Below are 24,261 nucleotides of genomic sequence, written 5' to 3' on the forward strand. Positions count from 1 at the left end.
TTGGGAGCAGTATTTGGTACATTACGGGTTCCCAGAGCACCTACTTAGTGATCAGGGTAGAGACTTTGAGTCTCAACTCATAAAAGAGCTCTGTGCCCTTGCCGGTATCACCAAAGTACGCACCAGTCCCTATCACCCGAGGGGGAACCCAGTAGAACGGTTTAACCGAACTCTTCTTGGTATGTTAGGAACCCTGAGTGACAAGAAGAAAATTCACTGGCGTGACTATGTGAAACCCCTAACCCATGCATATAACTGCACCAAAAATGAGGTCACCGGGTTTAGCCCATACGAGTTGATGTTTGGGCGCCAGCCTAGACTCCCAGTGGACATTGCATTCTGCTTACCTGTTAAGAATGGTGCTCCTAGGTCTCACTCCCAGTATGTGAGAAACCTGAAAGCGCGGCTCAAAGAAAGCTACCAGATTGCCAAAAGGAATTCACAAAAGGTTGCTGAACGAAATAAACGTCGCTTTGACAAGACAGTAAGAGAGTCAACACTAGCGGAAGGTGACCAAGTGCTTGTGAGAAATGTGCGGCTGCGAAACAAGCACAAGCTTGCGGATAAATGGGAATCCAGTGTTTACAAAGTTCTGAAACAGATGGGAGACCTACCTGTGTACATGGTACAGCCCATAGATTAAGGTGGTCCCGTCAGAACCCTACATAGGGATCTCCTACTCCCTTGTGGTGACTTATCTGAGCCAGAAGAAGCTGAACAGGACAAGCCAAAGGAAAAACGACCAAGAACCAGGCGTAGTCAACCTCAGCACCTTGAGGAGAACTCTGACTCCGAAGATGACTTACCATACTGTTCCGTCCAGCCATCTGTCGCTCCTGAGGAAAGGTTCGTCCAAGTGTGTGAAATCCCAAGAACACTTCAAACGCCTGTGACACCAGCCATGCCGTTGACGTCCCAGCTTCAGGATGAACCCAATGCAGACTATTCCGTGTTGCCTGCAGAACCTGCTGGAACACCTCCTGCGGTAGATGAATCAGTGGAACCAGAGGTTATGATCGACCAACCCCATACTGACATGGATAGAACGTTAACTCATGTGACAAATGAAGCTCCAGCTGCAGTTGTTGGTGACCAAGATACATCTTCTGTTAACCCAGAGAGTCCTGAAAAAGAAGCTGAGACTGAAGTTCAAAATAGTGATAACTCAATAACACATATAGAAACTAATAAGAAAGTGAAAATGTTACACATACAGAAACACATGACCCTACACGTAAATCTGAGAGATCACGCCGACCACCTGGTCGTTTCAGCTACCCGGAGTTAGGTAAACCCTTAATCTCCTTTACAAAAAGTCTCTTAGAAAGCTTTAATCAAACACTTGACACCCTTACTGATTATGATGTTTCCCCTACTAGTGTCGTTTAGACTGACAGTAGGTCAAGCATGAGAGGACCCATGCAGAGTCAAGGGGGGAGGGTGTAACCCTCATGAAATTAGGGCTACTAATCTAGATGCAATTTCATGTATCTTCCTATGGAGGGCGCTCTATGTGTTAGAAGACTAGAGCGTCCTACTAGCAAACATTCTCTCTCTCTACCAGCGACATATTTCCTGTGAACGTGCACCTGAAAGAGCTCCCGGATTTGAAGATAAATAATAACGAAATACTTTTGAAAAGTCAATACTTTACGTCTAGTTATATCCATAAGATATTAGTCTACCTCAAACTCAACTTTGAATAAGAAAGAAAAGTGATTCTGTCGAGTTTACAGCAAATTAGAACTCCGGTGAGCACGTTTTGCTAGTTTCTTACTAGCCATCTAGGAAAGGATGTCATTCATAAAAACCAATCGGAGTATGAGTGAGACGATGCTCAATGTTTGTATGAAACCTTGGTATGCCATATCATAGTTAAATAGAATGTTTAATCTCTGACGAGAATCTTAATGTTCCTGCCACTTTGGTACAAGCCGTGTCATTGTGCTCAATGTTAAATCCTAGCTAACGCCCTAACTAGCTGGCGCAGCATGGTAGCCTAGTCAGCCGAGCCGTTAGTAGTGGTTTGAACCATGCGAGATGCGTGGTGCTTAACTTGTTTACATTTTAGCATCCCAGATGGCGAGCCCAGCCCAGTGAGACTGAGAACGATCGTGGATGCGGTGTGGCCAACCGTACGATTTGTCTCAGAGAAACCCAAGATTTGTTCATTCGTTCATCGAACACCAGATAAGATTTTCCACACTGTTGACTCAACACGGTAGTCATATCCGCACACATTCAAGGAACTGAACTTTGGGAATCGATACACACACACACGTTCAAGGAACTGAACTTTGGGAATCAATACACTTGATATACTAACTGATATACACTTTTCATACAGGAACTGATATACACTTTTCATACAGGAACTGATATACACTTTTCATACAGGAATTGAACTCTTTCTTGAATCAGTACATACAGGAATAAGAGGCTAAGTTTCCTTTGATTTTTATATTTTATTTGTTTGAAGAGCTCTTCCTTATCATTTCATGTATATTTTGCCCATTCAATGCTGTGTACCCGCACTGCTGTTTTGGAGGCAATAAAACTGTCAATTGTTCAACTTATTAATTCCTCTTGTGAGTTAGTCCATTTATGCCTACCCCTCTCCCGAGCCTAGGTTGATGTTTAGTGCTTGAATTACTGGTCCAGGTCTACGAGCGCTACATTAGTATATCTTTTTATCCAGTGAGGGACATTTGGTCTGCATTATATCACCAATTCCGTGAATTAGTGAAGTCGAACCAGCAAGCCCAAAGGCCGAAGCCCTAACCAGTAGGCCATGGCTGCCCCAAAAGGCAGCATTTGAACATTAAACCACACAATGATCCAAAACATACAGCCAAACAAGGCAAGAAATGGTTAACAGAGAACAATATCAACATTTTAGAGTGGACCTCAATCTGTCAAAAAAGTGAGCACAAGGCCAAAGTGATGGCAAATAATCGTTCCTGCCTCAAACTCCAGATTGCTGCTAAAAAGGTGCAGTCTACAATCATTGTGGAGACATGAAGAGGCTTGGTGGGTATTATATGAACCATTTTGAGAGCTGTGGTGGTAAATAAAGATGTTTCCAGTGATTGTTTAAAAAGGGTATGAATAATTTTGAAAATGCAATTTTTCATAAAAATGTTAAAAAAGATGATAACACTTTTTTTTATTCCATGTTTTTACCACATTGTCTTGCAACCTTTTGGCATGTGCAAGTGTCATTTTAAGTAAGAAAAAACATATTGGTAAGGAGAAAATCAATATTTGTATGAATAATTTTGTTCTTAACTATATCTTAAAAAAGTCTAAAAAATGTGAACATCCAAATGAACTGCTTGTCAAATTAAAAGATAGCTAGGCTATCATAAAAAAGTTTCATTGTTTGCATGATAAAATGTAATCAGGTAATCCCCAACAATATTACTGTAATCTGTTTACACAATTATTTTATTGTAATCTGGTCTGATTATAGTTACTTGATTTTTGTAATCTGATTACGTGATCCAGATTACATGTAATCCGTTACTACCCAACCCTGACTATCACAGTGTCCTATATGGTCTGTTGTTATTCTATTTATCAAGCTGGCTTGTGTCAGTATAGCATTCCATATCACTGAATAATTTCACAGCTATAGGGACCTGACAAAGTCCTTGACTGGTGGTGTTACATCTTTAAATTTACACTTCAACGAACTTCTCACCTTTGTTCCCCGAAATACATTACTGTAGAAACACAACAAGTTTTCCGACAGGTATATCCGTCCCTGCAGTAGAAGGTCCCTCTGGAGTGCACAGGTGTAATCTGAAAAAAATATCTGTTGTCATGGGGATTGATATGATATGAAGACTCGTTGATATGGTATACACCTTACAGGATAAAGATGCTCCTGTAGCGACCTTTATCTGGGTATAGTTCACCTGTGATGAGCATCTCAGAAGCTGCTTGTTCTTTGAACAGCTTTCTGAACTCCTCATTCCTCTGCTTGTAGCTGGTTGGTGGGACTTGAGGTGTTGTTACAAACAGTCCAACTGAATCAAACCACTAATTTAAACAAAGAATGAGAAATTAGCTTTAAGATGTACAGGAGATTGTCTATAAAGAGGATAAAAAAATAAAGACATTATAGCCAGTAGAGGGCAGTATTCTCCTAACACTTTCAACGCTAACAAGAATAATGGGACAGCACCTGTGACATATTGTTAAATTGAACACCAAAAACATGTTGGCAACTATTTGGGTTTCATGGCAGTTGCTGATTGCATTTTTTTTTTAAGCTTCCAGGCCTCCCCTGTGTTTCACATCATGGTAAAGTCTGCATGAATGCAACTTACGGAGAGATCAGAAAGTTAGTGAACAAGCCCTCATGCACTTCATGATTTCACAGTGGGATAGCTCTTGGCCTCCACAAACTTACCTGAAACACGCATCAAAGTCTGTCTGTGAGTGTGGAGAATGAGACTGGACATCTAAACTAGTGTTAAGGGCCCTAGTAGTGCAATGGCAAGTACATGTAATGCACTTACACAATGTCTGAAAAGAAGTTACTGGGTGTGAGTGACTATGTTCTCACTTAACTCTTTGAAGCAAGCTGGTTGAATAAAGCAGGCTATGTTTTAGAGAAGCACTCTTTACTTGCACTATAATTATTCATAGTGAATTCAGTCTCATGGCCACCTTACCAAACAACTTTGACAAGATTTGGGAAAGATTATTGAAAGATTGTAGTGGGCAATTCCATGCAAAGGTCATCCTTACCATGGAAAAAAAAAGTTGTGCATACGCAAATATAACTGTTGTTAAAATCTTCATTTAGGTCTATATTTTATTGTTTGTAACTGATCTGATTGAATTTGATGGAGAATTACACTCTTTTTACATCATAAATATGGTGTGCAACCATACAGAAACAACATTTTTCACATGGTAATATTATACATATTTAAAAAGTGGATAAATGGACCCAAGGTTCAAACAAATTGTGCCATTTGATAAATTCCAGATTGACAAGGGAATGGTAGAGAAATGTCTATGCTCATCTTGCCTTTAAGTGCACAACTCCTTACATTTGTAAGGCTTTTGTTTTTAGGTCAGCAAGTCCCATGGTCATGTCACATCCATAACGTTTTATAGGAAAAGTTTATGCTACACATACAGTGTTGATGCGACAATGTCCATAGTGTCTGTGCAAAGCTGATTTATATCAATGTAAAGTGTGATGACCAAATTGTGCCACTTTCTTGCTTTTAAAACCTTTAATGGTGCGTTATGGATGTGACGTTATGGATGTTACATAATGTGAATTTACAAGACTGGAGACTTTATTATACCTCAAAGCCTATAAAACGTCTGTTCTGGTGGCATGTCAGTTTCAACGCATTTCACCTTAGTGTTTACAATTGACATTTCAAAGATTATTAGGTTGATCAAAACCACAGGGAGGCCTTGCCTAACCATTAGCAAAACAAACATAATATTAAAATAGCACCAGTGATTAGCCTAGCCTATTTTCAAGTGGCCTAATAACGAAAATCTGAGCGATTATGTTCCTGTAACTGTCATACTGTTGTTGTACAGTAACTGGATTATCGTGTTAGCTGGTGAAGATGGCTGACTTTGCAGCTGGAGTTAACATAGCAACCTCCTTCTGTTGCAGATCTGTTCAGCCTGCCGTTCACGTCTGCTTAACACAGTTTAATTTTAAATGTGACGCGATATGCCAGCATTTGAAGTGTCAGGTCCTCTGTAGCTAATACCCACAGAGTAACATAAGTAACGGCAGCAATAAACTAGATGTACCGCATAGCGGTACAAAATATGACCGCCTCTCAGTCCTGCATATTCTCTTCGCAAAAATAAATCACGCTTGTCAATTTGTCTCCATTTCCTACTCCTGAAACTCATGTGCATGTAAATGAGTGTGTGCATATGTGAGTTTGCTTTTGTTTATAAGTGTGTGTGTGTGTGTGCATGTGCGTATGCGTGCCTGTGTTTGTGTGTTTATGTGTGTGTGTGTGTGTGTGTGTGTGTGCGTGTGTGTGTTTGCATGCGCAAATGCGTATGCGTGCCTGTGTGTGTGTGTTTATGTGTCTGCATTCATGTGGGTGTGTGTTTGTGCATGTGTGTGTGTGTGTGTGTGTGTGTGTGTGTGTGTGTGTGTGCTTGCGCTTGCCTGTCTGTATGTGTTTATGTGTGTGTGCTTGCCTGTCTGTGTGCGACTGTGCGTGCGTGCGTGTGTGTGTGTGTGCATGTGCGTGTGTGCACATGTACTTTATGTGTGCAAATCACAAATGAGTGGGTATGGGTTAGGTTGATGCAGGCTCTTGAGACTAACATACTATATATCTTGGGTGCAACCGTTCAGGTAGGGCTAGTTATTTAAGGGAGTGGCCACCAAGTTTCATGTTCCCTGGTGTTTTAGTAACCGGGGAATCACTGACCAAAATTGATGATGGTAAAAGAAAAAAATAAATTAATTTTTTATATTTTAAATGACTTGTCCTGATTCTTCCTGTGTCTCTTAGTGGGCACTAAGGAAGCAATAATTTCATCGCTAGTTTTTCATGATTACTATTTCAATTGTTTCATATTAAAATTCACTACTTAATTATGTGTTTTATGTAGTTTGTCGAGGACTGGTTCAGACACGTCACATCCATAACGTGAAACCGTCACATCCATAACGCCAGTTTTTCCTACATAATGCATTACGAAAATGACGCATAGTTTCAAAAACACACTTTTTGTGTTCATTCAAGTCTCCTTCATGCTACATATATCATAGTTTCGGCAGTTTCCTTCAAAATTCACAGAGTTTGTAGAAAACCTGTCATCTCTCACAAAAGTGTGTCCATTTCATGTCACATCCATAACGCTGATAAAATGCCTTGTATTCTTAGGATGAAATTGATTATATGAAATTTGAGGATTTCTCAGTATTCAGAGGACAGAGGTTACATTAAAAGTTATGCAAATTAATTCACTGATACTTATTTTGCCCCCACTCTAGGGCATTTTGTTTACCAATAATAGTCCAATTGTCACATCCATAACGCTGGAACTGCCCTAGTCTTTTAACTAATTCAAGGATCTATACCCCACCTCAGCCTCTTCTGTAAAGGTGTCACCAATTGTGGTGGTGTCCTCAGGGGTGTCATTCGCCATGCCTGGGTTCAGCAAATGGGTCATCAGCAGTATTTCTTCACAGACTTGACAGAAAACCACACCCAAATGAGAGTGCACTTTACTCCACTGGACCTACAGCAGAGGAGTTTATGTGTGTCAGGGTTATTGTTCAGTTCAACTTTTCCACAATTGATTGTGTGTTAAGGGAATTCAGTTTATTTATTGCTAAATTATACCAGAGCTGCTAACTTTTGGTCAGTAGATAAATTTCATTTAATTTCAAGCATGGGAATTCATATAGATTCTTATTGGTGTTTTGTTATATAACTTTCAATATAACTTTGTATTTGCAGAATAGAAACCCCTTTCCCTGCCATTTGCCTTTTTCCCCAAAAGATGCACTCCCAAACTGACAGGACATTTTTTCAATGCACCAAGGGAATATGCTGAGACTGACTGATCCTGACTTGATTTCATAGACAACTCAATGCACCATCGCTTAAATTCACCTATGCCTACTTTATTTTGTGGCAAAAAAATAAATACATAGTGGGCTTAGTCTTTTGTGACTAAACAAAGTTGCAACAATGGAGGTCCGCATTCAGAAAATATAGCCTACCTACAATAATTCGTCAGATAATTTCTGATGGTAGCTTATCATGAATGACTCCAAATATAGGCCTACGCATATTTTGGAACTTCTGAAGTCACGAAAAGCAATACTGCCTGAAAATATATTAGCCTAGGCCAAATATCACAAATGTTTTACAAGTTTAACAACTAACTTGTAAGGTTTACATATCCTACAGTTAGAGCAGCCTAGGCTATTCTCTGATCGTGAAGATCGGCTAATCTTTCTTCACAGATGTGATGATAAACCAGAGGCATTGCCTACCTGTACGCGAAATGAAGTGAGATTATTATCTCCCGCGGCTTCTTTTCCACGCAGATAGGAAGTCCAATAGGCGTAGTAGTCGTATGGATATTAGACTTGCATTTTTACCATCAGCCCCTAATCAACCTTTGAAGTTAAAATGTCCATTTATGTCTTCTGTTCGGAGAATGGCTGAGGCCAACACGGAGCCGAAACGGCATATCACCTGGTAACAGGTGCGCGTGTCTGACATAACCGGTTCACGAGGGAAAATGCCACTTGCTATAGGAAATGCTCACGCCGAAATTTGCATTCTGTACGGACGAGTGTTCGTATGGTTGCATAAATAGACCATCCATAAAATCACTATCACTTATGCACTGGATAAATCTTATCATTTTAGACATCCCTTTACGTCGGAGTGACCAGTTTACTCTATGTGTTGTTTTCGAACCCAAGGTACAGTCTAAAGCTTTATGGTTGATGGCTGTATTGGCCCGATTCACCATTATCATCAACCTTATGGTTTTATGAAGCTACTTTATGAAGTAAAACTTAGTAAGACCAGATTTCTATTCCTCTTGACTGTTCTCTTACCAAGGGATTTGATTATGTTTGGCAGGTTGTTAGAGGTGAGGTACCAGAGTTGCAGCATTCCAGGTGTGTATTGTAAGGAGCAAAAATGAGAGAGGTGTATACACACATACACACACACACTCACACAGGCAAGGTGTGCATGCATGACCACACAGATAAAATACAGAACCCAACATCTGATTCCTTTATTGTCCGCGTTTTATTCTTTGGGACTGAAACATCTGGTACATGAGCAGTGTTGAGAAGAGAAACAGTTTTCCACTCACGACAAATACACTGGACAAACACGTTCAGAACACAATCATAAGAAAAAAAAAACATCAAAACAAACAAAAAAACAAACAATGCAGGCTTCCACGTAAACAGCCCGCAATAAATATAGTCACTCTGCTTTGTAATTATGTTTATCAATTTTCTGTACAGAGAAGAGGAAGAGAGAAATAATTACACCAACTGAATTGTGAAAGCTACAACTAGAAGAGAGAGAGGCTGTAGTAAACAAACATGACGGTGTTCAGGGGATGGAGAAGGGGGGCAGTGCAGGTGAAAGACAGGGAGGCGACTTTACGATCTCACAAAACACATCAACAGACACACACTCACACACCGACACACATACGTTCACAAAAAAAAAAAAAAAACCCACACACACATCACACGCTCTCAGACATTCTGGGGGTTAGATCAGGTATTGGCCCATGCAGGAAAAAAAGAGACATATTTATTTGGTGAGGATCTCTCACACACACAAGATTGGAAACACGTAAAGCAGTGGAATGTGTGACACTGCAACAGAAAGTCCACTGCAGAGAGAGAGAGAGAAAGCAGACAAGGAACAGGGAAGTGGAGGAGTAGGAGCGGGAGGAGGGAGAGGTATTGCACTGCCCCAGAGGGGTCAGAGGTCGAAGGGGAGAGGTCAGAACTCAGTCCTCCAGGGTGCGGAAGGAGTTCTGCATGTCCTCGTGCAGCTGGGCATAGTCAGCCTTGATCTTGGCCTCTCCTTCCTTGACAGGGTCCTGCAGCGGAACAGAGGGAGAGCGAGAGGGTCACCAGACAGACACAGCAATGCAACACAGCAGTCTGAGATGATACAGGCTGGCAGAGGAGGTGGAAAATATCAAGGGTGGTCTTTATTCTAGGCGATAAAGAAAAATAAGCATAAGTACGGAGAAACCATGCTCAATGACGATGTACTCTGCTGTTTGAATACTGCTGACAGGGATATAAAGGAAGATGACACTGGTTTCCTTTGCTAAACTGCATCCCACACTGATGTCCACCTTATTTCACTCAAACCCAACAACTATCCAAGAAAGTGTCTTATAGTGACATCCAGATGGCTGATGCACAACAATGGGAAACATTCTTTTAGTTATAGGACGTGACCCATTCTCCTGTTGCCATTGGTTGAGCAACAGAGGGCAGAATACAACAACGCATAACAGGGCTGGCAACAGCCTCAACGCGTGGGTACTTGGGATCCATACAAGGCTGTAATTCCAGTTACCACCTCTCCACCTCCATTAGTCACCACCACATATAGAACAATCATTATCAATCAAAGAATGTAAGTATTACACTTAGAAACTCAGAGACTGACTCTCGAGAGGTTCTGGTCTGAATTGGACAGGTTCCACTCAGGGGTGTGGAACTGGGCTGCCCAACTACCCATGGGAGGGAAGGGCCCTGTACCTTGAACTTCATGGAGCTGATCCTGTAGAGAATCTCGCCCATGTGCTCGCGGATCATGGACCAGGTGATCTTGTTGTCGCTCTGGGCGGTGGTCTCTACGGCGTGGCGTGCCATGTCATAGAAAGCGATCATGTTGGACAGGATGCCCACCGTCTTGTAGAAGGGGCAAAACCTGTGGAGGGCAACAAAAAAGGGTTATAACAAGAACAGCAACAACACAAACACATACATATATACAAAACTACTGACTGTAGATACGAGTCTGCCTAAAAAGTGATATCCAAAACTCTTTGATCAGTGAGCTGATTTTTAAACAAAATTCTTTTACACCAAAACATCTGACAGCGACATTAATATGATGAATGTATGTCTGTCATACTAAATAATGCAGAGAGTGTAATGCATTTGGTAAGTAAACAGGTTACTTGAGTATGTTGTTTAAAAGCACTGGTATGTGCAAGCACTGATATATACAAAGTATATGTAAAACATAGGGCAGCAGGTGTAATGTGTGTTTATGTATTTGTGAGTGGGATGTTCCACCTGTCATAAGGGGTGTATCCATTCTGTTGCAGGAAGTCATCCTTGATCAGCTTCGCTACCTCCAGGGTGATTTTATCAGTCTCAGCCAGTGAGGCCTATTATACAGAATGTATATATAGGAGAGAGAGGGAGGGGGAATGGAAAGAGAGAATGGAAAGAGAGAGAGAATAGAGAGAGAGAGAATGGAGAGAGAAAAATAGATAGATAGATAGATAGATAGATAGAGAGAGAGAGATAGAGAGATAGAGAGAGAGAGAGACAGACAGACAGACGGACGGACGGACAGAGGAAGAGACAGAAGGCAGAAACACTTTTAACAATGCCCATTAAACCAAAGGCCACGGTATGTGAATGACAATGCAGCGTTATTTATCATGACAATTGCGTCATCAAAAGGACAACAGAAGCATACATAACCCTTGCGTAGAACAACCAGCAGTCACTCCCTCCAATTGTACCCAAAACACACTTAGCTCTCTCCACCCACAGACACACACACACGTATGCACAGACGCAGTTACCTTGCCGACCAGCTGCACAATCTCAGCCAGATCCTCCTCTTCCTGCAGGATCTCCTTGGCCTTAGTGCGGAGTGGCACAAACTCGGGGAAGTGTTTGTCGTAATACTCGTCCAGAGCGCGTGTGTACTTGCTGTAACTGATTAGCCAGTTGACAGAGGGAAAGTGCTTCCTCTGAGCCAGCTTCTTATCCAAACCCCAAAACACCTGACACGCACACACAAACACGATTTATAGCAGCAGTAGAAAGCAAAGCAAAGAAAAAATTCTACGCCTGAAGACATTTTCAAAACTGTCTATCCCGCTACAGGCATTTGGTATGATAATCCATTATCAAATCTTCAAATCTATTTTCTAACGGCCCAGCCCACACCTGAATTCCAGTGCCTGAGAACTGTGACTATACTATACAAGACTGACCATTGGGAATCCCTTGATGATCAAGTGGTGTTATATTATGATATACCTGCACAATACCCAGGGTGGCAGAAGTCACAGGATCTGAGAAGTCACCACCAGGAGGTGATACACTGAAAGAGGAAATTATAATGATTAGACCAATCTCTGTCTCTATGGAACAGCTGAGACAAGAGGTATGGCGTAGAAGAGGGAGGCTGCCCTCTAGTGTTGGAAAGCTGTACTTACGCCCCCACAATACTGACACTGCCCTCTCTCTCAGGGTTGCCCAAGCACTTCACACGGCCGGCACGCTCGTAGAAAGAGGCCAGACGGGCACCCAGGTAGGCAGGGTAACCGCTGTCTGTGGACAGAAACACAAACAGGTTTAACCACATATTCCTCTGAAAAGGGGCGTCAGGAAAGCTATTGTTTTTAGTATTAATGTAATAAGTAGATAACAAAGCCAAAGCACTTTTAGTACTAGTTGTGCTAACAGGGCACCTGAATGTTTTAGAAAGTACAGAACTGAATGCTGAATGCTATCCAGGTCCTCCTTTAACACCATGGACATATTGTCTATTGATTCGATGAGTACTCTGCAAAATTGAGAGGGTCTTACCAGCAGGCATTTCAGCCAAACGCCCAGAGATCTCCCTAAGAGCCTCAGCCCAACGAGAGGTAGAGTCAGCCATCATACTGACGTTGTAGCCCATGTCTCTGAAGTATTCAGACAGGGTGATTCCTACAGACAAGCGCACATAAACATAAACACACAAACAAATGCATGAGCTAGTGTTCTATTCATCACCATAAGGCATGAATCAAAACAAAACAACTATTTCTAGCTCACTAAAACTCAATTTGGGGTTATGAGTTTCAAGTTTTCACAATACAGCTCAATCATAAAACTATAGCTGTAATAAAAACACAGAAAAACACTTAACATTGGGTACCGGGTACCAAGTTGGAGTCTTAGTTATTTTTCATAATTGGTGATTTTTTGATTGGCTGTTACCTGTGTAAATAGAGGCTTCACGAGCAGCCACAGGCATGTTGGAGGTGTTGGCCACCAGAGCCGTTCTCTTCATGATGCTTTCTACCTTTCCATCCACCTCCATGGTCAGCTGTTGGACAACAACACCATCACTCAGACTGAAGGCCCAATCAAAATCTACGCATACTGCTGTTGTCATAGTGATAGAAGTGACATCATAAAGGAACGGACCTCAGGGAAATCTCGCAGTACTTCAGACATCTCATTACCACGCTCTCCACAGCCTACATAGATGATAACGTCACTGTTTGAATACTTGGACAAGGATTGGGAGATCACAGTCTTGCCACAACCGAAGGCTCCTGGGATGGCTGTGGTTCCTCCCTGGACACACCTGCACACAGGCAAAAAACCCACATGAAGCTCATGACATCAAGATAGCAGAATCACAGAGAATATACTTCATTTCATATTGACAATATATGTAGTTTTGGGTATATTGGGTTACCCATCAGAGAATACACAAAGCTCTCTGCAACCTACACATTTTGCATACAGACCTTATGTGTAAGCTATGTAACTACCCATAACATCTGCTTTATGACACAGCAGCTGGGCATAGCTAGACTTAGAGGTATGTTCATTACGTTGTGTTCAGAACGTCAGCAAGACCAAAGAGATTGTTGTTGACTTCCGGAGAGGTCACACCCAACACCTGCCACTGACCATCGACGGTGCTGTGGTGGAGAGAGCGAGCAGCACCAAATTCCTGGGAGTGCACATCAGTGAAGACCTCTCCTGGACCACCAACACAGCATCACTGGCGAAGAGAGCTCAGCGCCGCCTGTACTTCCTGCGGAAACTCAGGCGAGCAAGTGCTCCACCAGCCATCATGACCACATTCTACCGAGGCACCATTGAGAGCATCCTCTCCAGCTGTATCACTGTGTGGGGCGGAAGCTGCACTGAATACAACAGGAAAGCCCTGCAGCGCATAGTGAACACAGCTGGAAGGATTATTGGTGCTTCACTCCCCTCCCTGAAGGACATTTACACCACCCACCTCACCCGCAAGGCGACCAAAATTGTGAGTGATGCAAGTCACCCCGCTCACAATCTGTTTGATCTACTGCCCTCTGGGAAGAGGTACAGAAGCCTGCGCTCCCGCACTACCAGACTCACCAACAGCTTCATACACCAAGCTGTTAGGATGCTGAACTCTCTCCCTCCTCTCCCCCCTCCACCCTCAGCTACATAACATCCTGGACATTGGACCCACAATGGCCGCCTGCACCACTCCACTTGCACACTTGTACACTTTGCAACTTGTTGTTGTTGTCCTGAAAACACAACACTTCTGCTGCTCTTACATAACTTGCACCACTATGCCACTTTATTTCTTACTTAGGTCAAACAGAACTACCTCAGCCTCTTATTGGCCTGACTTTGCACTAGTATTTTATTTTATTGACTGTCTATGCACAATTTCAACCAAATTTTGCTGCTCTTATTTTTTTTCATTATATGTGCCCTCTTATTTACTTATTTACTTACTTTTTTGTTTACTTGAATGTTATGTTTGTCTGTGGACTTAAAATTGGTAAAATATGTCTTGTCTCCACCGTGGGATAGTGAGAAACGTAATTTCGATCTCTTTGTATGTCTGGAACATGTGAAGAAATTGACAATAAAGCTGACTTTGACTTTGACTTTGATTAAACTCAAAACATGAACTCCTGTCATAGTCAAATGCCATGGACTGGGACTGTGTGGACTCACGGGAAGAGGGCATCCAGCACCCTCTGACCGGTCAGCAGCGGATGATTGGCGGGCAGCTTCTCAGTGACGGGGCGCACCTGTCGCACGGGCCACACCTGGATCATGGTGAACTTCTCCTTCACTCCCTCGAACTCCAGCTCCAGAACCACATCCTAACACACCACAACACAGAACCCGACGTCAGCAAGGCTCGCAAATGCATGCTTGCTTCTCTTCAAGAGCAGCACTCTTCATTTGGGAGAACAGAGTTGGTTTAGGGAACTCTATATGTCTAGTGACTCAAACTGCCCAGTGTTTAAAGCAACAGTATTCTAGGTAGTTAGCTTGTTCACTTCACACAAAAACTCCTTCCTTACTGTAGCTTGATCAATGTTGACTGTTATAGACTTAGTCTCAAGAAACCTGATGGGATCGCATCACACATCATAGCAATTTGGACAAGATATGCCACAAACATTCAATCATTTAACATTTGTACATTTAACTAAAATAACAACTGTGTGAAACTCATTCTATTTTAACAGCTTTGAATGATGTTCGAATGACAACTTATCAGACAGGCACATTGGCAGACACGTTAATACAGTGTCTGCTGATGCCAATATCAGTAATTCATTTTGTAAGTTTTCAATTAGCTGCTGCTTACAGTATATACTGATATACTCATGCATCCTTAATTCCAACACTTTGTGATCAGCACAGCATTGGATTGGCTGTACGCATTGTAAATGTAATATATTGTAATCGCTCTTGCTAATCTCTCTTGTCTAGTGGTACATGTTACTTAGTGAAGCTAACTTGTAGGACCCGTGCCTCTCACCGAGACATCGTAGTTCCCAGGGGGTGCCAGGTATGTAACTGTGCCTCTGTTTCGTGGTGGCAGCATGATCTTGTGCTTGATGAGAGAGTTCTCAAAGACATTGCCATAAATATCGCCTCCTGTAACATGGCTTCCGACCTAGACAATTGTAGAGATCAAGGTTTATAATTAGGTAAGAGGTTTACATTCACAAAAATACTGATTATTTACACCACATAAAACCACAGCAATCATAAACATATGTGCATATTTGCCTTCAATACAAACAATAAACAAGCATGCACATTGCAGTTATATATACTATATAGTACTGTGATCAGTCACATACTCGTAGGTTTTTGGATGGGGTAAACTCCCACTTTATGTCTCGGGTCAAGGATCCGATGTTGATTCCCCTGGGGATGTAGATGCTCTGGGTCATGTCGTTGATGTCCCTCAGTGGTCGCTGGATACCATCAAAGATGGAGCCCATGCAGCCTGGCCCCAGCTCAACGGAGAGGGGCTTCCCCGTACGGAGGACAGGGTCCCCGACAGACACACCCGCTACAGGGGGGTTCAGGAAAACGCTGGGAAAGAGCTGGCCCACACACACACACTACACACACAACACACTACACACTACACACTACACACTACACACTACACACACACGCTGCACTGCTGGCACACTGCACTACTGGTGATCTGGGTTAGATTATATCACACAGTGAAGCATATGAATGCAGACAGGCCTGGACATGCAGACGGGGAGATAGTTTATTGCATACTGGGAAACACACAACGGCTTGGTGTGCACCTCGTCATCTCAATGATTTTTGAGGCAAAAGTCTGGCACGGAAAAGCAGAGCCAAGATAAAACCGCATAGGTTGGCTTCATTACTGACTGACCTGTTCTCTTCGTAATGGACAGAACTGAGCTGGTGGGAAAATGTGACCTCTGTTAACGAATAATGCTTTTGGCAAGCCACTTTGCAGTTGAAAACAAACTAAAGTGACTAAGGTTTCCAGCGACACACAATCCTGGTAAAAAGGCAATGACAAAGACTAATGTAAATGACTAGATGTTATTCCCCTATGACACACTGAGATCTCTCCATTCTTGGGCCAGCGCCAACCATTGTTTAGCTGTGTAGAAATGGAACGTTACAATCACTTGCAGATTGGATGCATTATATTTTCATACTTGCCGTCATTGTTTAATTAAAACAAGGGAAAAAGGCGGCTGCAAGATATCATGAATGTTTCCAGATGCATTATCCAGAAACAGCAGGATCATACTTCTGTATAAGAAATAGAACATGCTTTTGAGCAATTCTGATTTAGTTTTGACACAGAGGTACCAGTATTTGGATTTATCTGCATTAAATCAATTCTTCCACATGTGATATTGTACATCTACTTCAAACCCTTACATTGCCATCTGCTGCCTTTGTCTTTCAAAAACTCTACACAAAGAAAAAGCAAAGAGGTTTCGCAAACACAATATTTCATTGCTAGGAGTTATGGATCAAAAAGATGTTAAAACATATCACATGTGGACGCTGACTTAAGGATACATGTTTCCTCATACACCTGGATGGTTGCCATGTCACCCTCCAATCGGATGATCTCCCCCACTAGCTCGCTGTGGCCAACACGCACCAGCTCGTACATGGCCGCTCCCGCCATGCTGGAGGCAGTCACCACTGATAGTCACAAACAAACCAAACGTCAGTCAGACATACTCAAAGAACAATTAATCAATCAATAATCAATAATCAATCATACAGGGCTGTTCCACAAATTACATTGGTACTATAGGATAACAAAGAAGGAAATATGTTTTAAATTATAGTACAGTGAGGCCAACAACTTAATTGACATTTATGTGAGAGATATTGAGCCATTCCTTTTTATGACATACAAGTTACGAATTCATTTAAAATCTTAATTCAAATAATGTTTTATCTTTACAGAAAGAGTTGACTGACCAGGCCCGGAGACTCCGTGCACATATCCAAACTGGCTCTCCCGCTCCTCATCGCGAATCTTGGGCAGCTTCGAGAAGTCCATCCCGAAAGAGTGAGTCTGCAAGAGAGAAAGCTTGAGCGTTTTCATGGTTCACTACACTGAGCAGAGAAAGAGACCTATATTTTAACATGTCACATTACAAGAAACATTTAGTATTGTTAGTATTTTTAAAGATATGAAGCAATTTTATTAATCCAACCAAAATCTGTGTGCTTTGTGACACGAGGGGGAAATGGTTTTCCAGAACGACTCAGTAGTAATCGCCCTTAACTGATTTATGATAATCTGAACTAATTGCCTATGGTCTCAGTTATAAAACAACAAGAGTAAAGCAAATAATATTCTGCAGGTTTGTCAGAAATTATTAAACAGCCAACTAGATCCTAATTTTATGAGTACATGATAATAAACTTGAACTTGATGGGGCAATGAACTGAAACAGGACACAACAGGACGCTTCACCCATTAGATGCTAAATATTTGATTGATTTACATTTTCACAGTTCACTTAAAAAATCACTAGTGCTAGGAAAAGTATTGATCAAATTACATACTAAGTAGTGGACATTCAGTTCACTATGTAGGCCTACACTTCAAAATCCCAGTGAGGTATCCTGCTTACTCAGGACCCCCCCCCCCCCACACACACACACACACACACACACACACACATACATACATACATACAGGTGCATTCCCTCTCTCCACTTGAGCACTCTTGAGTACGGACTACGGAGCGATCACTAGCGGCAGTGACAAACAAATTTTCATCTGATTAGCCGATTTCTACCCTGCCAACACTACATCCAGCATTATTGGCATCCTGAGCGGTAACCATGGCAATATTCTTTATTCTGCTGCAGTAGAAGATGGGCAGCAGGATAAAATGTCACACACACACGCATCCACATCCGGGCCTACATTTCTCACACTCACACACAAAGGTGGCAGAATTCGCATTACACTAAAGGACATGCATGTGCATACACAGACAGACACAGACACACACACAGGCACACACATAACCATCTGCTCAGATCTAATCCACAACATAGATCCTGCAGGTGCTCAGTCACTTTAAGACACATCTCTGGTTCCACGCAGGAAACAACACTCACCGCTCACAAGTCATGCCACACTACCTACATAATTAATATCATTCATCACTCACTAGAGCACACTCATGAACAAACATACAACCACATCATTCATTCATTACTTTAGATGGGCATACCCTCTCCTTGTGCCCTATTTGTCCTTCCCTAGCCTAAAGCCTCACTAAGCTAATCTTAAACCCAGCAGAGATGATCTAAAGGGGGAATTCTCAAACAGCTCCCCTGCCTGTCTGGCCTTGAATAACAGCCTTCCTCTTATAAATAATAATAAAAAAACTGCAACTGCAGCTCCTTTAAAAACACATATCTTACTACATATCTAACTACAACATTTTCAAAGAATTCAAACATCTATTATTTTATTATCTATTTTGTTTTTAGATTTTCGACTTGCTTATCATAATGTTTTTTTAATGAAATTACTGGCCACAGACAAGTCCACTATTCAGCTAATGCAATGCAGTGAGTGATTAAGAGAACTGTACTTCCTCCCTTTCTTTTGATAAGCTGCTGATCATAAGGCTCTGAGTCCAAAAATGAATAAGGAATTCCAATCCAGAGTTAACACTTGCAGATGTGCGAGGTCCTACTCACAAGAGATGAACACATCAGTCACATGGTAAAGGCACATGACTGAATCATAAAGTAAGGAGTTGTTTAAGGAAGTGAAAAAATAAACCTGTCTGGAGGGGAAATATTGAGATTGCCATAGGATAAAGGGAAGTGCTAAAAGGGAGTAAACTCTATCATGCATTCAGCCAACAGCTCATACATCTAGCCATTTTAGGTACGGCTTTGCTTAATGACAACCGGCAAATACATTTTACAAGTAATTGTCTTAACTATTAAATGTGTCTTAAGTCTGGAGAATCGTAAAAAATAGAAAGGAATATCCACACACAAGCGCCCTTTCTTTTTGTTTATTAAAGTTACAACAAAAGCAGCGTTTTTCGAGCCTTGTAAGCTCTTCATCAGACTGAGGCTCTACTTACTTTTGGTGCACTTTAATAAACAAAAAGAAGGGGGGCTTGTGTGCGGAATCTGCGGATATTCCTTCCTATGTTTTTTAACGATTTCACTTTTTTATCCATCACCTGCTTATGGATGTGCGCATGTTACGTTTGTTTGGTTTTAGTCTGGAGAATCCCAATATTGCAGCATCAGCCACAAATCCATAGTGTTTCAACAGAGGGGAAGAATCACACAGAAGTCAAACTTCCAGGTTTTCAAACCAACCTAGTCACATGACATTGGTCATCAGACATCTAAAATCCTTTCATCAGCTACCCCATACCCTCAAGGACACACTGGAACCCTAAATTGGCATGTACCCCCTCTGAAACACTCTGCAGACAGCCTTTTAAAAATGCAGAGAAATGGCAACAGTCTAGGCGACCAAAATAAATAAATGTGTTATTTAATAAAAACTGGGCCGTGATTAGAAGCCGCCGTTTTAAATATCATCGGAGGCTGAAAATGTTTAAACATTCCTCATTAGTGTGTGGATCTGAGGAGGTCGTGACAGGTGCACTGCAAACGGTTAACATCACCGTGTTAATTGCAATGCTGAGCGGTAGAGCCTACTAGACGACAACGACCATACGACAGACCTGTCACATGCCTCGGCTTCCTAAAAAATAAAAAGATTCAATCGCATCACATTACAAATAGCGAAATTAGCGAGTCAACAATTAAATGCCCGGCAATCAGATAAACCACAATTGTGACCATGGATAACAACCGAGATATTTTCGAGTCACGATTCTTTGAATACGTGGAGTCAGCTGCAGCAAAGCCATGACTGAAGTCACATGATCACAGTCTAAACATCCGTTCACTTAGCTTTTACCTTTGATGGCCTACCTGTCCCTTTCAATTCGAACAAATATCGCTGTATTTTAACACTAGACCGTACATTATTTACAGAATCTGACAGTGACCGTCAATTTAATGACATCTCTCTTTTAACATTACCTAGCATAGAGAGCACCAGCGTTAAATGTCAGTGGATGGCTAAGGCAGTGAATCATTGGGGACAAATCTCTAGATTTAGTGATGCTAGCCAGCGAATGTGTCCGATTAGAAGGCCTACTAGTTCTACATTTTGTTTGAAGATTCCATGTTATTTTTAACATGCAGCACTGGGGACGGGTTTACATTTTCTAAATTATAATTGATAATATTTTAATAGCGGTCATCGCAACAACGATAGTTCATCTAACCAACATCCACGTTAACGTTAACAAACGCTAACGTTAGCTAACATCAACCCTTCATGGTTTGAAGCATGTCGACATTTCAGTATTCAGCCTGTTAGAACGCTAAAGGAGGTTGCTGTAAACTATCAAATACTGTAGCTAAGTATCGTATATTGGAATTAAACAGTTGATATCTAAAACTGTATTCACTATCATACTAGGTAGCCTACAGGTTAGCTACCGAGCTAGTCGAGGTCATCTGGAAGCGTCAGCAATGAATGAAAAACCGAGGAATTGTCCACCTAGTTAGTTGCAAAGCGTAGCGATATAACGTTTGTCAGCCCGCTTAATTCTCTACACAACCGAAGGCAAACATTTATAATTACATACAAGCAAGACAAATACATGAAAAACATGATTTAAAATAGCAAAGACGATACCTTTGAGTATGAGAAAGATCAAGTGTACTGTTCCTCTCCCTCGAAAAATATGAGCAGCTTGCGATGCGAGAATAGTCAGGTGACTTGCTGCTTTGCTGCGCACACTGGCTGCGTAAACATCACATGAAACGGAGCCATTTTGGCTCTAGTTCTACTCATTACAGTCTTTACAGTTGGCTACAGAAGTAGGCCCACAGTTCAGGAACAGGGATGGGCAGTATTTCTAATACATGTAGTTAAAATACGTATTTCAGATACAAAATACTATTTTGTAATTTGTATTTTATTGAGATGATGAAAATGCCTTCGTATTTTGTATCAAAACAGGTCCGTGTAACGCTTTGCCGTGCTTTGTTCTATTTGCTCCATCTGATCCAAATAAAAAATGTGTTCATAATCCAATTTTCAATTTTTTAACTGGTCAGCAAATAGATAATTGCTGCTATTTTCCAAATGTGTCATTAGTCACGCAAGATAAAGAAAACAGAAACTGGATGGGAAACAAAAGTGTAATATTCAGTTAATATTGGATTTTTGCCCTTTTTTTTTTACTGTTTTTGTTGGGCTGAACCACGCGTGGGGGGGGGGGGTGATACATTGGCGCGCGGTGTTGATCACATTTTATCAGCGGATGTAGAGATGAAGGGCTATCAAACACAGTTCAGCATGCATCAAGGTGCCAAGCGATTGATAATGTCAGCTCGAGATCATAACTTCAGATGCAGAGGGAGACATTGCTGCGTCCTGACACTTATGAGTAGGCCTACGTGTTCTAGCCTACTCATGTTCTGGGACTGGGAGGCTTTGAAGACCTACATGAGCATTACCAATGGACTTGAGCCGTAGTAGCCTACAGGCCAGTAGGCTATTTGCTGTTGAAATGAATAAATGGATAAATTAGGCTCACTGTTGTGTCTTCGTTTAGCCTAATGAAACCTAGTCTAGCGTAAAGCGTTAAATAAGAAAAAATGACATGTCAAACAGTGCTTGGGGTAGCCTGTATAGCCCGGTATAGCCAAGAATTATTTGCTATGGTATGGCATGGCCATGGTATTCAAATATAGCCTACTGTAGATATAGCCTGACGAGCCAGACCCACAGCGCGTCTAGATTTCTAGGCTAGTAGATATGTTCAACATAGGCTGAAAGTATGTTTAACGTGCCTTCTCCCAAAAAGTGTTAGTTATTAATCTCTAAAGTAATGAGTCAAAATCACAAACAACTTCAGGCGGCGCTCTCTTCCACCATCTAGCCTGGCCCAGCTATGGTGTTCTCCCCGCGGTGCTCGTGGTTAAGTCCAACCACAAGCGCAAAAAAGGAAAATTAGAAAATTGACGCATCATTTCCATTTTTAACTTCTGAACAGAAAACCGTAACTGTGCTCAATTGAAAAACAAGATAAGCAACAATAACCCATTTACTGTGCCGTCCTTAAGAATGGATAACGGATTTTTAAGCCTATTTTTATATTTTTTCATGTGAATTCTGCAAATAGAACATGTTACACGGACCAAAATACTTCAGTGGTCAGTGGATCTTCTGGCCAATCGATTTCCGTTTCTGAAATGAAAATTAACAAAACAAAAAACGAGGGATTATTTGATTTCCGTTTTAAAATACAAAATCGAAAAACGAGAATCAAGTCGTTCTCCGTTTTTCTAATCGGTTTCAAAACATCAAAATACAAATATCGAAATTAGTCTTAAATTTCGATGGTCATTATTCAATGAAGCCTAGTCTTAGCTCCTAGGCTAATATGAGTAGGCTACCCAGAAGCTCGCATCATAGTCTTAGGCTAACTTGGTAAAAATAGGCTATATGGCGGCCTTGGAAAGTGTTGCGAGGGATATAGAAGAGATGGTTAAAAAGGACATGTCTTATGCAGAAATCCCAAACACTTTAACAAATAACTTTGGTTCACAAAGAGGTTACTCTGCGAGGAGCATCCTACGATTTTGCACCCAGCATAATTAGGCATCCACTAACTCGGGACCACCTGGAAACTGAGGTGGTGAAGTTTGCGAGGTAGCCTAGGCCCTAGGGGATGCCAGGCCTACTGCGGTCACGTAGCCTACCTACTGTATGCAATCATTTTATTCATTTTAATTTGATGTATTTATTAGGTTGGTCCAACATACAGTACCTCAGAATTATTGGCACCTCTGCTAAAGTTGATGCCAGTAGAAAAATGAGGAAATATCCAATTTATAGCCTAAGGACACCTGGTTTGATGCTCAGGACACCTGGTTTGATTAGATTATATTAGATTAGATTCAACTTTATTGTCATTGTGCAGAGTACAACAGAGACAATGAAATGCAGTTTGCGTCTAACCAAAAGAAAAGATATAGTGCAGTGTAGACAGTAGTATACAGTTATTTTCAGAAGGTGGTTTAGAGTAGTATAAATTAAATATAAGTATGTGCAGTGTATTAGCAGTAACCTTATAAGAGCAGAATAAATATGGCTGTAATATGGACAATGTATGAACATCATGTACAGATATGTGCAATGTAGTGGCAGTATACATTATAGTAGTAAGAACAATATAGATATATGCAGTGTATTAACAGAATATATTACAGAAAAACTGAATAAATATGGATATTTAGTATGAACCATATAAACAGATATGTACAGTATGTACAGCTATGTGCAGTGTGGTAACAGTACCATCGTAGTGCAGAAACAGTAACAATATAATAGTAGGCCTATTAAGAATAAGTATGTGCAGGATGAAGAGCAGTAGAATAGTAATAGTAGAGCAGTAGCAGTAAACAAATAGACACTATGGATGATTGATGCTCATTGAGCTCAATGCAAATCAAACCAGCTATAATAGGCCAACTGAAATAAAACCATGCCAATCTGTATGGTGAAGGGTATGTGATGATGTGGAGGTATTTTAATTCCAAAGGCCAGGGGAACTTTATCAGGATGCATAGTATACTAGATCCATGAAATATCTGCCTCTATAGGAATGTAACATAGGGGTGCCAATACCCTATTTTAAGGAAGAACATTTAGTTATTTATGATACATTAATCATTCACAAAGAAAATTGGTGTCCTTATAGGTTTCCTATTTTTTTTACTTAAGGCATTAAGATCAATTTCCAAAAGATTTGCATTCCTCTTTTTAGTCAACTTTAGCAGAG

General features: G+C 41.2%; 2 protein-coding genes across 3 annotated transcripts in view; both read right to left on the reverse strand.

Annotated features, from left to right (window-relative positions):
* Nucleotides 1-8,241, reverse strand: part of gramd1c (GRAM domain containing 1c) — a 39,559-nt gene extending 31,318 nt beyond the window's left edge. The window contains exons 1-4 of one of the 2 annotated variants that reach the window (XM_076290638.1): nt 8,021-8,241; nt 7,102-7,257; nt 3,921-4,044; nt 3,704-3,804 (exon numbers count right to left, since the gene is read on the reverse strand). In XM_076290638.1, coding sequence (XP_076146753.1) covers nt 3,704-3,804; nt 3,921-4,044; nt 7,102-7,188 — 312 coding nt within the window. In that variant the 5' untranslated portion in view covers nt 7,189-7,257; nt 8,021-8,241. The remainder of the gene's footprint in view (nt 1-3,703; nt 3,805-3,920; nt 4,045-7,101; nt 7,258-8,020) is intronic. The other variant, XM_076290637.1, reaches the window with a different exon arrangement.
* Nucleotides 8,242-8,766: 525 nt separating this feature from the next.
* atp6v1ab (ATPase H+ transporting V1 subunit Ab) lies at nt 8,767-21,194 on the reverse strand. Its single transcript, XM_076290639.1, has 15 exons — nt 21,105-21,194; nt 17,312-17,408; nt 16,898-17,026; nt 15,670-15,884; nt 15,342-15,479; nt 14,522-14,673; nt 12,974-13,136; nt 12,764-12,872; nt 12,368-12,490; nt 11,995-12,109; nt 11,816-11,879; nt 11,353-11,556; nt 10,832-10,926; nt 10,289-10,460; nt 8,767-9,612 (listed from the first exon to the last, which is right to left on the reverse strand). The coding sequence occupies exons 2-15, from the start codon at nt 17,391-17,393 to the stop codon at nt 9,520-9,522; spliced, it is 1,854 nt and encodes a 617-aa protein (XP_076146754.1). The 5' UTR covers nt 17,394-17,408; nt 21,105-21,194; the 3' UTR covers nt 8,767-9,519.
* Between the last annotated feature and the right edge of the window lie 3,067 nt (nt 21,195-24,261).

Source organism: Alosa pseudoharengus, unplaced genomic scaffold (genome assembly GCF_046254945.1).
Source record: "Alosa pseudoharengus isolate Yale_2024_CS ecotype anadromous, Long Island Sound unplaced genomic scaffold, YU_APseudo_1.1 YU_APseudo_1.1_scf_18, whole genome shotgun sequence".
Classification (NCBI taxonomy): Eukaryota; Metazoa; Chordata; class Actinopteri; order Clupeiformes; family Clupeidae; genus Alosa; species Alosa pseudoharengus.